We start from the raw sequence: 14,636 nt of genomic DNA on the forward strand, positions 1-14,636 counted from the left end.
AGAAATCAGAAAAGTCCTTAACTCTTAACAGCCAGGTTGCTACAATGGTTAGGAATATTAAAACAAATCAACTTCACATTGTCGGTTAATCTTCTTGGTGTTCAGCGTAAGAGAGGGGCAGGAAGGGGAGGCAGTGTCGACAACGCTGTGTATACTCCCTGGATGGTTCAAACTGCACATCGCTTGCTCATTTTTTTCTTTAGCATCATATTGAGCAAAACAAGACAAATGCCATGAAAGCACACAACGTAGCAGAGTAGCTAACAACAACACTCATGGATGTGCTGCTGGGCACAATATGGATGGATGAAACCTTTCGAACCAACATATATTTATTCGAACGGTGGTTCGTAAACCAAAAGGTTTGTACAACAAGGGGTTCATATGTGGAGGTTGCACTATATACTTATTACTGTAGAGCGTTTGGAATATATATTTTTTCCATATATTGGCCGCACCAGTTTATATAGGTGGCAGATAAATATGTTGTGAAGTGAGTTATTTACACATAAATATTCTGTAAATGTTCATTTCCATACCTTAAATTTTTCCAAACGGTGCCTGTAACAAGGCAGTAAAACGGGGGATCAAACAAAATAGAAGTCATGAAACCACTAGCTGTGGAAGCGAGCTCTTCAATCAGCTAAACAGACTCAATAACTCCACTGTGACGTTTTGGGGAATTTACTAAGGAATTTGTGAAACTGAAACAACGCGAGAAGAATGCCACGATAAGTTAATATTACTAACTCAGACACTCGTAATAGGTGTTAGCACATTAGCTAATCCTAATGACGCTAGCTCGATTAGATTACGATATCATGTACAAATATGAATAAAACACTCCTACAGAGAGTTGAGTAAGTATTAACAGTTTTAGTTATATTGTAAAACTTACAGTGTTTGGTGTGATGAATGAAAAATCCAAACGATTATAAACTACTACAACTGGTTGAAAGCTCAGCCTATACAGAAGGGCAATGCAGCACCTGCAGTGAGCAAACTTGTCCAAAAGATAGCACCATAGCATCACAATAACACCTTTTCAGTGTCTTCGCTTGCTTGTTTTGTTTTGTTTTAAAAAAACTATTTGCATTACGGCCATCAGAAAGATCCATAAATTAGCCGCGCCGTTTTAAAAGCCACATTGTTCAAAGCGTAGGAAAAAAAGTTGCATTAAAATCCGGAATTTAGGGTACACACATGCCAACAAGTCTTTCAAAGCATTTTGAACACAACCCATAGTTAAAAAGTTAAAGTTAAAGTCCCAATGATTGTCACACACACACGTGGTCTTGCTAAATTATTTGACCCTTCTGCATTTGACCCTTCGTCTTTGATCACCCCCTGGGAGGTGAGGGGAGCAGTGAGCAGCAGCGGTGGCCGCGCCCGGGAATCATTTTTGGTGATTTGACCCCCAATTCCAACCCTTGATGCTGAGTGCCAAGCAGAGAGGTGATGGCTCCCGTTTTTATAGTCTTTGGTATGACTCAGCTGGGGTTTGAACTCACAACCTACCGATCTCAGGGCGGACACTCTAGCCACTAGGCCACCGAGTAGGTCTAGGAATAGGAATAGGAATAGGAATAGGGGACGCCACAAATGTCATTTACTAAATACAACAACTGTGTCTTTTGGTCTCTCAGCTAAGGTGGTGGACCTGGACTGTGTGACCAAGAAGCCGGTGGAGGACAGCGCCGGTCACCCTTACAACACCAGGGGCAGCATGTCCGAGGTCCAGTCGCTCAGCTCCTTCCAGTCCGAGTCCTGCGACGACAACGGTATAATCCTACACTATAGTACTACCATTCATGGTCCTGTGTGTTGTATACTACACATGTTAGCAACACGAGCTAAGGTGCTAAAATTACGCTCCATTAGCAACATCATGCTAGGTCATACTTGCCAACCTTGAGACCTCTGAATCCGGCAGATGGTGGTATTTATTTTCAAGTATTTCTTATATATATATATTTTTATATATACAGTGGGGCAAAAAAGTATTTAGTTAGCCATCGATTGTGCAAGTCTTCCCACTTAAAATGATGACAGAGGTCTTTAATTTTCATCATAGGTACACTTCAACTGTGAGAGACAGAATGTGGAAAAAAAAATCCAGGAATTCACATTGTAGGAATTTAAAGATTTTTTTTGTAAATTATGGTGGAAAATAAGTGTTTAGTCAACCATTCAAAGCTCTCTCTGATGGAAGCAGGTTTTTGCTCAAAATCTCACGATACATGGGCCCATTCATTCTTTCCTTAACACGGATCAATCGTCCTGTCCCCTTAGCAGAAAAACAGCCCCAAAGCATGATGTTTTCACCCCCATGCTTCACAGTAGTTATGGTGTTCTTGGGATGCAACTCAGTATTCTTCTTCCTCCAAACACGACGAGTTGAGTTTATACCAAAAAGTTCTATTTTGGTTTCATCTGACCACATGACATTCTCCCAATCCTCTGCTGTATCATCCATGTATCCATTTTGGTATAAACTCAACTTGTCGTGTTTAGAGGAAGAAGAATACTGAGTTGCATCCCAAGAACACCACACCTACTGTGAAGCATGGAGGTGGAAACATCATGCTTTGGGGCTGTTTTTCTGCTAAGGGGACAGGACGATTGATCCGTGTTAAGGAAAGAATGAATGGGGCCATGTATCGTGAGATTTTGAGCCAAAACCTCCTTCCATCAGTGAGAGCTTTGAATGGTTGACCAAATACTTATTTTCCACCATTATTTCCAAATAAATTCTTCAAAATTCCTACAATGTGAATTCCTGGATTTTTTTTCCACATTCTGTCTCTCACAGTTGAAGTGTACCTATGATGAAAATTACAGACCTCTGTCATCATTTTAAGTGGGAGAACTTGCACAATCGGTGGCTGACTAAATAGTTTTTTGCCCCACTGTAAATAATCAGTTGATGAACGATTATATCCGTTCAGCCACCGTGTTCAATGTAGAAGTCTGATTTACAACATTTTCCCATCATTTTGGATCTTGCAAGCGTACTTCTTCTTCTTACTCGTCGTCTCCATGTCTCTTTTTCGTTTTTCTGCTTCGTCTCTGTTATGTTTTTTTGGTCATTACTAATTGCCGTAGTTTTGAAGCAATGCATGATGGGAATCCGGATGTTGTGTATCAGTGTATTAACGTGTCGGCTGAGAAATAGCTCCCTGGCTGCCTACTTTATGGGTTAAAAATAAACCTATGGATAACGGAGACATATATAATATTCTCCTTTTCAGGGGAGAGAGGACGCCCCCAATATTGTTGTCCGGGTGGAAATTCGGGAGAATGTTTACCCTGGGAGATTTTCGGGAGGGGCACTGAACTTTGGGAGTCTCCCGGGTTAATAAGGGAGGGTTGGCAAGTATGTGCTTGGTTAGCTTGTTTGCTGAACGGATCGTTAGTAAAGCTGCAAAAAAATCCTGAAAGGTTTCAGAGCAAACTATTAAGTCAGATTTTCTGGTCACGTTTTAAACATTTTACGAGTGTTATGTCGTGCTAACGTGCCTTCCTCGCATGCTCACAACGTCGACAGCCCACCGTCGGTGGCGTCTCTCTGGGTCACATGTTCTTTTTCTCTTTTTCTCCAACCTCTCGGCTGCGGGGGGCGGGGCTCAGCTCCCATTTGGATCAAATCGGTCCACAGGTCCAGAACACGCTTTTAAACATAAAAGGGCTCCAACCTCGTAAGTTCCCGCACCCTGCCGGCGGAAGCAGACGTGCACTGTTGGAATTCTCCTGGGATGTTTGCAAAAGAACACAAAAGCATGATGATGATGATGATGATGAGTCCCCGACATTTATTTCCTTCCCCCCCTCATTCCGTTTGCTCGACTTCAGCCATGTTTGTTGGCGCACGCTGGCTATTTTAATTTCAGCATGCCGTTTTTTGTGTTTTATCTTTCTTTTTTTGTCCTTGAAGCAAACGTGAAGGAGCGTGTCCCAATGGTACTCAGCACGTGTTGTGTTGTGTCCTCCCAGTCACATCAGCACACAAGCTGCACCCACTCATGGCATCCAATGCAAGAGCTCCGAAGAAAATCCGACTTTTTTTACAAACCCCGTTTCCATATGAGTTGGGAAATTGTGTTAGATGTAAATATAAACGGAATACAATGATTTGCAAATCATTTTTAGTTGAATATGCTACAAAGACAACATATTTGATGTTCAAACTGATAAACATTTTTTTGTTGTTGCAAATAATCATTAACTTTTGAATGTGATGCCAGCAACAGGCGACAAAGAAGTTGGGAAAGGTGGCAATAAATACTGATAAAGGTGTGCAGGCTAATTGGGAACAGGTGGGTGCCATGATTGGGTACAAAAACAGCTTCCATGAAATGCTAAGTAATTCACAAACAAGGATGGGGTCAGGGTCACCACTTTGTAAGCAAATTGTCAAACAGTTTTAGAACAACATTTGTCAACGAGCTATTGCAAGGAATTTAGGGATTTTAGCATCTACGGTCCATAAAATCATCAAAAGGTTCAGAGAATCTGGAGAAATCATTGCACGTAAGCGATGATATTACGGACTTTTGATCCCTCAGGCGGTACTACATAAAAAACCGACATCAGTGTGTAAAGGATATCACCACATGGGCTCAGGAACACTTCGTAAAACCACTGTCAGTAACTACAGTTGGTCGCAACATCTGTAAGTGCAAATTAAAACTCTACAATGCAAAGCGAAAGCCATTTATCAACAACACCCAGGAACGCCGCCCGAGCTCATCTAAGATGGACTGATGCAAAGTGGAAAAGTGTTCTGTGGTCTGACGAGTCCACATTTCAAATTACATTTGGAAACTGTGGACGTGGGGTCCTCCGGAACAAAGAGGAAAATAACCATCCGGATTGTTATAGGCGCAAAGTTCAAAAGCCAGCATCTGTGATGGTATGGGGGTGTATTAGTGCCCAAGGAATGGGTAACTTACACATCTGTGATGGCACCATTAATGCTGAATGGTCCATACAGGTTTTGGAGCAACATATGTTGTAATTCAAGCAACGTTATCATGGACGCCCCTGCTTATTTCAGCAAAACAATGCCAAGCCACGTGTTACAACAGCGTGGCTTCGTAGTAAAAGAGTGCAGGTACTTTCCTGGCCCGCCTGCAGTCCAGACCTGTCTCCCATCAAAAATGTGTGGCGCATTATGAAGCGTAAAATACGACAGCGGAGACCCCGGACTGTTGAACAACTTAAGCTGTACAATAAGCAAGAATAGTAAAGAATTCCACTTTCAAAGCTTCAACAATTAGTTTCCTCAGTTCCCAAACGTTTATTGAGTGTTGTTAAAAGAAAAGGTGATGTAACACAGTGGTGAACATGCCCTTTCCCAACTACTTTGTCACGTGTTGCAGCCATGAAATTGTAGGTTAATTATTATTTGCAAAAAATAAAGTATGAGTTTGAACATCAAATATGTTGTCTTTGTAGCATATTCAACTGAAACTGGGTTGAAAAGGATTTGCAAATCATTGTATTCCGTTTATATTTACATCTAACACAATTTCCCAACTCATATGGAAACGGGGTTTGTAGAACGACGACAAAAAGTCCCTTTTAGCTCTTCAAACGAACAATGTTTTTGTTTTGTCCCGCTAATGTGAGTGCTGTACAAGTGTGCTGCTTCACACTCAGAGTTCTTTTTTAATATTTTCATGACGGTATTTAGCGATGAGGAAGTTAAAATATGGTGGGAAGTGAGCGTTAAAATATGCATGTTTTTGGTGCAGCTCTTGTATTGGGGTCATTATAAAATGTGTGTAGTTTGTGTCGCTCACAAATCATCAGAACTTTCATTAGTCGTCATCGCAAAAAGAAAATGACACATCATCCTTCTCATTTACGCCCTCTTGTTTCATATCCCTGGGGAATTTCATTTATGTTTTTATATTTCCCACATCTGTGCTGTCACTAGCGTCCCCCGGTGTCTATTTGTGTTATTGTGCTCGTAGACTTTTAATGTGACGCCATTAGACTGCAGGTAAAATGATTTATGATGTTATATTTTAGTATCAGTATTAGCTAAACCATTGGGATTTTCCACAGTGAAATTGAAACATGTAAAAATAAACCAAAACTACAGAAATAGTAATTAAAATAGTACACAATAATTATTGTTATTTTTTTAATATTATAAATATAGTGTAATACAATTGTGTTTACTCTGGGAAAATTGAATAGCTTATGTGTAAATGAATGTTTTTTTTTTCTTCAAAGAATTATTCATATTATATCTATTATTTTATTGAAGTAGATTTAAAAGTAGAAAGTAACAGTAGCTTCATTATATATTGGAACTACTGTTACTTTGTACAGTATAATTTATTAAAAAAAAAAAGCTTAACACCCCCATGCCAATTTGTCAAATTAACAAAAACACAAAAACCCGTTTCAAGTTCATATGAATAAAAATATTTAGATTTTTCACTGTGAAAAGATTTCAAATTAAACAGAAATATAAATAAAATAGCAGATAGTGGTTGAAACAAACATTCAAAAAGTATTTAGAATATTGTGAATATAGTGTAATATAATTGAGATTACCCGGGGAAAATTGAATAGCTTATGTGTAAGTAAAGGATTATTTGTTTTTATTCATATATTATCAATATTATTATTTTAGTAAAGTAAATGTATGGTATAAAAAAAAGAGCAAAGTAACTGTAGAAACAAATATATATGGAAACATAACTATTTACACTTATGTATTAAAAAAAAAACATGTCCCCGCACTTAATCACCTGTAAATTTAACAAAAACACAAAACTATTTCAATGTAATATTTTGTATTTATTTACTATTTTTAAATACATTATTAAATATAATATATATAGTCTAATTCAATCATAATTTATATGAGACTTCATAGTTCATATATATATATATATTTTTTTTTTTAACCGTATATATGATACAGTATATTATAAATAGTAATTGAAATAGTATGTAAAAGATTAAAAGATTATTTAATTTTTTTTAAATATTATAAATATAGTATAATATAACTGATATTACTCTTGAAAAATGTAATGGTTTATGTGTAAGTGAAGGAATATTTGTTTTCATTGAAATAACTGTTCATATTATATATATATTTTTTTTAAGTAAATGTATGTTAAAAAGAAAAAAAAAGTTGAACATAGCAACAGACACTACATGTTTTTCTTTTTTATTCAGAATATTTAAAGTAATTAATATTGAAAATAATAAATACATAACAAATGTAAATAACAAAAAACAACAACTAAGGAGCTAAATATGTTTACCATTTCTATCAAGTACATAAAAATATACATGGAAAAAATAACTATTTACACTTGGTGTAATTTATTATGTTTTTTTTTTTTTTTAAATAATGCCTATCATCCCCCCAAAAACTTAACATGTTTTTATTTTAATATTTGTATTTAATTATTATTCAGTCAAAGTATTTTGGGATTGAAACAAAAGATGCTGTTCAATTGTAAATACATTTTAAATGACGTAATATTGTTTATACTCCAAATAAATGATAGTACATAATAACATATATGTTTGTATACAGTATTTTTTTAAATGATGCAGAAATGACTATAGAAAGTCTGCAAAATATTTTTTTTAATCAATTTATTTTCAACCCCAAACTTCTATCGCCACTTCTTCAGCTAAAATGACAGAAATAATAATAATCATATAAAGCAGCAGTGTTGTGGTTGTCATGTACTGCACTTTAAGTCCTCACAGTAGTCCAAATAGACCCCCAAAAAGTACTTTTGATGCCCACCATTAGTTCCACTGACATTGTGTGTTGTTCCCTAGTGTGTTAGTGTGTTGTCGTCACAATATGAGATAGTTGTCATGGTCTCTGCAAGCATTTGTGCTAATGCTGCATCTTTTCATCCACTGTCATCCTCACAAGCCTCCATAGTGACTGTCATCCACTTTGCCAACGCCATTGTTGGCACGGTGGAAGGAGAAGGTACTGTCGTGGTTGTTGTTGTCGTCCTCGATGTTGTCGTTGTAGCACAGGTGCCATTGTCTTACACTGCTGGTTTGCTAGCCAACAAGCAGAAAAAGTGTAAGAAAATGTCCACAGATGTAGTTTTCCTCTTCCTTGTTTCCCTCGCCTTGCACTGTGATGTTAGCATCATTCTTTCCTCTCCAGTTGTTTTTTAACGTGTTTTCTCTCTTCTTCAAAGAGTCTTTTTTGGCTCATGACCTCAAGAACCCGAGAGGTGACTTTTTCTTTGCTCTTCCTTTGCCCGGTGTGCCCCCCTCCCACCCCCCACCCTTTAACCACTAACTAACCTCAAAGCTACAAGCTAATGCTAACCCGGCTTTGAAGTACCACGAAGATTACCCGTTGTGTCGCCGTGCATGTTTTGATGTCGTGTCGTTAGCCTCAGGATTTTGTTCGGTGACTAACTGGAAAATCGTTGAGTCGTTGCCACCACGCAATGTTTCCACCGAGCGGTCCGGTTCAGTCGCCACGTTGGTAGCGTGTCACTTCTAATCTGGCTTCTTTTGGCGCTAGCTGCACCAGCAAAGAAAAACAAACAAAACATCGTAATGTGTTGTAATTGTTTAAAGCCACATTTTTTCTCTCGACAGATAGCATCGAAGCTAGCATAGCATCGTAACTTTTATATAAAAAAATGCCTTATTCATTTTCTATTTAGCGTTGAGTTTTCACAAATACAAAAACAAAAGAAAAAAACGATTTGATCGGAATATTTACAGCTACATAACTAAAACGTGACGACGTAACAGCGTAACATCGAACCCAGCGAAGCAGAATGCGACATTATCTGCAATTGTCAAAAGTTTGATTTTGCTTTATAATCTGCCGTATCTCCTTAATTGAGAATGTCGTATTATCACAAACTTAATTATTTTAGTGCACTAAACACAAAAAAATCAATAAAAACAACAACAATTTGACGTCAACTGAATTAGCATTAGGAGTAATTTTTTAGCTTTTATTGGTCCTTTTTGCAACAGCTGACTGAAAATGCAAAAAAAACGGAAATGTATGATCTTTCCGAAGTATATTTCTGGTTATCATTCCTTATAGCTACAAAGCTAGCATAAAAAAAAATGACCGCTTTTGTTTGAAGTTACTAAACTGTCAAGTAAACAAAAGATTGGATTATTTTATTCCATTTTAAAACTGTGGGTGAAACAAGCAACTTGAAATGTATTTATTTTTGTTATATAATTATTATTTATTGTTAAGTCGCTATGGTCACAACGTAGCACTGCTGAAAAAAACTTAAAAATTGTGTTTAAAAGATTAAAGTTCACTGAAAATCCCCCAAAAAACATAAATGCTTGATCTTTCCGAAGTATATTTCTGGTTATTATGTCTTATAGCTATGTAGCTAGCGTGCGAAAAATGACCTATTTTGTTTTAAGTTACCCAAACTGTACGGTAAACTAAAGATCGGATTATTTTATTCCATTTTGAAACTGTTGGTGAAAAAAACAACTTCAAATGTATTTATTTTGTTATATTATTATTATTTATGGCCAAGTCGCTAAGGTGACAATGTAGCACTGCCGAAAAAAAACAAAAAATTGTCTTTAAAAGATAACTTTGAATTATTTTTATGTTTATTTTTGAAATTACACATTTTAAGTTATGACTATTGACGAAAAACAAGTCAACGGAATCAACGTTGGAGCAGACGGAAGTTGCTATGGTCACAACGGAACGCTGCCGGAAAAAAACCTAAAAATTGTGTTTAAAAGATAAACTGCTGACTGAAAATTCCAAAAAACAGAAATGCGTGATCTTTCCGAAGTATATTTCTGCTTGTTATGTCTTATAGCTACGTAGCTACTGTACGAAAAATGGTTTCTTTTGTTTGAAGTTAAGTAAACAAAAGATCGGATTATTTTCATTCCATTTTGAAACTGTTGTTGAAACAAGCAACTTGAAATGTATTTATTATTGTTTTATTATTATTATTACTTATGACTAAGTTGCTATGGCGACAAAATAACGCTGCCGAAAAAAAATAAAAATTGTGTTTAAAAGATTAACAGTTGACTGAAAATGCCAAAAAACGGAAATGCGTGATCTTTCCGAAGTATATTTCTGGTTATTATGTCTTATAGCTGCGCAGCTACCGTACGAAAAATGACCAGTCTTGTTTGAAGTTACTAAACTGTTAGCTAAACAAAAGATCGGATTATTGTCATTCCATTTTGAAACTGTTGGTGAAAAAAGCAACTTGAAATGTATTTATTTTTGTTATATTATTATTATTTATGGCTAAGTTGCTATGGTGACAACGTAGCGCTGCCGAAAAAAAAAACAATTGCGTTTAAAAGATAAACAGTTGACTAAAAATGCCAAAAAACGGAAATTTGTGATCTTTCCGAAGTATATTTCTGCTTATCATTCCTTATAGTTATAGGTAGCGTACAAAAAAATTACCCATATTGTTTGAAGTTATTAAACTGTTAGCTAAACAAAAGATCGGATTATGCTCACTCCTTTTAAAACTGTTGCTGTATTCATTTTTGTTATATTAATATTGTTTCTGGCTAAGTCGCTATGTCACAACGTAACGCTGACGAAAAAAAACAAAAAATGGTGTTTAAAAGATAAACAGCTGACTGAAAATGCAAAAAAAACCTGAAATGTGTGATCTTTCCGAACTATATTTCTGGTTATTATTCCTTATAGTTACGCAGCTAGTTTACGAAAGATGACCAATCTTGTTTAAATTTACTAAACTTGTTAGCTAATCAAAAGATCGGATTATGTTCACACCATTTTAAAACTGTGTATTTATTTTTGTTATATTATTATTGTTTCTGGCTAAGTTGCTATGGTCACAACAGAAAAAAAAAAAAAAAATTGTTTAAGAAAAATAAACGGAAATTCGTGATCTTTCCGAAGTATATTTCTGCTTATCATTCCTTATAGCTACGTAGGTAGCGTACAAAAATTGACCCATATTGTTTGAAGTTATTAAACTGTTAGCTAAACAAAAGATCGGATTATGTTCACTCCTTTTAAAACTGTTGGTGTATTCATTTTTGTTATATTAATATTGTTTCTGGCTAAGTCGCTATGTCACAACTTAACGCTGATGAAAAAAAACAAAAAATTGTGTTTAAAAGATAAACAGCTGACTGAGAATGCAAAAAAAAACTGAAATGTGTGATCTTTCCGTACTATATTTCTGGTTATTATTCCTTATAGTTACGCAGCTAGTTTACGAAAAATGACCAATCTTGTTTAAAGTTACTAAACTGTTAGCTAATCAAAAGATCGGATTATGTTCACTCCATTTTAAAACTGTTGGTGTATTTATTTTTGTCATATTATTATTGTTTCTGGCTAAGTCGCTATGGTCACAACAGAAAAAAAAAACGAAAAAATTGTGTATAAGAAAAATAAACGGAAATTTGTGATCTTTCCGAAATACATTTCTGCTTATCATTCCTTATAGCTACGTAGGTAGCGTACAAAAAATGACCCATATTGTTTGAAGTTATTAAACTGTTAGCTAAACAAAAGATCGGATTATGTTCACTCCTTTTAAAACTGTTGGTGTATTCATTTTTGTTATATTAATATTGTTTCTGGCTAAGTCGCTATGTCACAACGCAGCGCTGCCGAAAAAAAAAAAAATGCGTTTAAAAGATTAACAGTTGACTGAAAATGCCAAAAAACGGAAATGCGTGATCTTTCCGAAGTATATTTCTGGTTATTATTCCTTATAGTTACGCAGCTAGTTTACGAAAAATGACCAATCTTGTTTAAAGTTACTAAACTGTTAGCTAATTAAAAGATCGGATTATGTTCACTCCATTTTAAAACTGTTGGTGTATTTATTTTTGTTATATTATTATTGTTTCTGGCTAAGTCGCTATGGTCACAACGTAGCGCTGCCGAAAAAAAACAAACAATTGCGTTTAAAAGATAAACAGCTGACTGAAAATGCAAAAAAAACCTGAAATGTGTGATCTTTCCGAAGTATATTTCTGGTTATTATTCCTTATAGTTACGCAGCTATTTCACGAAAAATGACCAATCTTGTTTAAATTTACTAAACTTGTTAGCTAATCAAAAGATCGGATTATGTTCACTCCATTTTAAAACTGTCGGTGTATTTATTTTTGTCATATTATTATTGTTTCTGGCTAAGTCGCTATGGTCACAACAGAAAAAAAAACGAAAAAATTGTGTATAAGAAAAATAAACGGAAATTCGTGATCTTTCCGAAGTATATTTCTGCTTATCATTCCTTATAGCTACGTAGGTAGCGTACAAAAAATGACCCATATTGTTTGAAGTTATTAAACTGTTAGCTAAACAAAAGATCGGATTATGTTCACTCCTTTTAAAACTGTTGGTGTATTCACTTTTGTTGTATTAATATTGTTTCTGGCTAAGTCGCTATGTCACAACGCAGCGCTGCCGAAAAAAAACCAAAAAATTGTGTTTAAAAGATAAACTGTTGACTGAAAATGCCAAAAAACGAAAATGTGTGATCTTTCCGAAGTATATTTCTGGTTATTATTCCTTATAGTTACGCAGCTAGTTTACGAAAAATGACCAATCTTGTTTAAAGTTATATTCATTCCATTTTAAAACTGTTGGTGTATTTATTTTTGTTATATTATTATTTTTTCTTGCTAAGTCGCTATGGTCACAACAGAAAAAAAAAACAAAAAAAAATTGTGTTTAAGAAAAATAAACGGAAATTTGTGATCTTTCTGAAGTATATTTCTGCTTATCATTCCTTATAGCTACGTAGGTAGCATACAAAAAATGACCCATATTGTTTGAAGTTATTAAACTGTTAGCTAAACAAAAGATCGGATTATTTTCATTCCATTTTGAAACCGTTGTGGAAAAAGGCGAAGTATGGCTTGGTGGAAACGTGGCTATTTGTTGTGTTTTGTGTGGTCGGTCAAGGTGTGGTTCATTAACGAAGAAGTGGTGTGGCATGCTTTTCAACGTTAACATCAAAGAACGTGAACGTCGGCCGGGGAGAACGCTAACACTTATGCCCCGCCCCTTTCCGGCCCAGGCTACCACTGGGACACGTCTGATTGGATGCCGAGTGTCCAGCTGCCGGGCATCAAGGAGTTCCCGCAGTACGAGGTGGTGGAGTCGCCGCCCGCCGCTTTGTACGGCGACCCCAGCGCCATGGACACCGACTACTACCCGGGCGGCTACGACATCGAGAGCGACTTCCCGCCGCCGCCGGAGGACTTCCCCTCCGGCGACGACCTGCCGCCGCCCCCTCCGCCCGAGTACGGCGACACGCCGCGAGCGTCCACCCGAGGCATGGACGCGGAAGGCGTGCGGCAGCGCCCCGCCCCGCCTCAGCTGTACGCCCTCAACCAGTACTTGCCGCAGCACGCCCACGCCGACGCCCCCGCCTCCTCCACCTTGGCCACCGCCGGCTACCGGAGCGGTTTCCAGCGGGACTTGGACTCCTGCGCCCTGGACGACCTGTCGGTGTCGCTCTACGCGTCCACCGCCTCCTGCTCGGACATGTCGGCGTGCTGCGAGGAGTCCGAGGCCATGATCAGCGACTACGAGAGCGGCGACGACGGCCACTTTGAGCGACTGTCCATCCCGGCGCTGGGCTCCCAGCAGCACACTGAAGTCTGACACTGGATCCAAACTCAAAAAGTGCCTGAAGCCGCCTGAACGCATCCTTTGGTCTTAGCCCCGCCCACGCAGCCTACACGCCCAACACGGGAGTCGAACCGCCGACTCGGTGCCCGGCGAGTCGGCGGTCGCCGCACAGGAAGTGGACGACGCAGCAAACAAAAAGGTGTTTTTCTACATGTTTCCGTGTAAATGTCAAATGTACAGTTTTGATTTTGGAAGTTAGGTTTTGTAGATAATTCTTTTATTTTGTGTGAGGTCATGAGAAATATCACCCACAGAAAAGTCGGTGTTTGGAGGAAGAAAAAAAAAAAAAAAGAAGAAAAAATAAGGGGTCTTCAGTGAACGACTAGATTGTCCGTGTTCTTTCTTTGTACATTTGGACTTTTTATTTTTACACCAAGAAAAACGGGACCCGATGATGATTATGATGATGATGATGATATTTATAGTCGTCATGGATACGGAAACCTTCTCATGTGTCCGTGTGTCTTTGTGTGTCTTGTTGAGGTTTTTATTGAATACTGCCACTAGCTCTCGATTTCCTAATGGCAATAAATTATTCCTACAAAAATACAACTTCCTCTACGTCTCTTTCCCCCTTGCTCATATTTCTTCATGAGTAAAACTACAATTACAATTTTAGTTTGGAGATTTTTTCTCACTCTATTTTTGTACACACAATTATTTCAGTAGTACTGTAGTTACAGCAGGGGTCCCCAAACTACGGGGCGTTCGAGATCTGGCCCGCAGGAAGTCCCAAGTTAAATATTTTTATATATTTATTTATTTTAAAATCTGTCCTTTCTAATCCATTTTCCGCTCAGACAAATCACATTGTCTAAAAATGGCTTTCTCCTATATATATATATATATATATATATATATATATATATATATATATATATACACACACACACACAGCCCAGCCACCAGCCAAATTATTTTAACCCAAGGTTTTGAGGACCCCTGAGTTACAGTATATGTT

General features: G+C 37.1%; 1 protein-coding gene across 10 annotated transcripts in view; it reads left to right on the plus strand.

Moving 5' to 3' along the window:
- The window catches only part of fat1a (FAT atypical cadherin 1a), a 182,572-nt gene extending 168,345 nt beyond the window's left edge, over positions 1-14,227 (plus strand). For 2 of the 10 annotated variants that reach the window (XM_061912899.1, XM_061912926.1), the window contains 3 exons: positions 1,647-1,781; positions 8,205-8,240; positions 13,059-14,227. In XM_061912899.1, the coding sequence (XP_061768883.1) occupies positions 1,647-1,781; positions 8,205-8,240; positions 13,059-13,648 (761 nt within the window). In that variant the 3' untranslated portion in view covers positions 13,649-14,227. The other 8 variants (XM_061912907.1, XM_061912934.1, XR_009808447.1 and 5 more) reach the window with 7 other exon arrangements.
- The last annotated feature ends 409 nt before the right edge of the window (positions 14,228-14,636 follow it).

Source organism: Nerophis ophidion, linkage group LG01, assembly GCF_033978795.1.
Source record: "Nerophis ophidion isolate RoL-2023_Sa linkage group LG01, RoL_Noph_v1.0, whole genome shotgun sequence".
Lineage (NCBI taxonomy): Eukaryota > Metazoa > Chordata > Actinopteri > Syngnathiformes > Syngnathidae > Nerophis > Nerophis ophidion.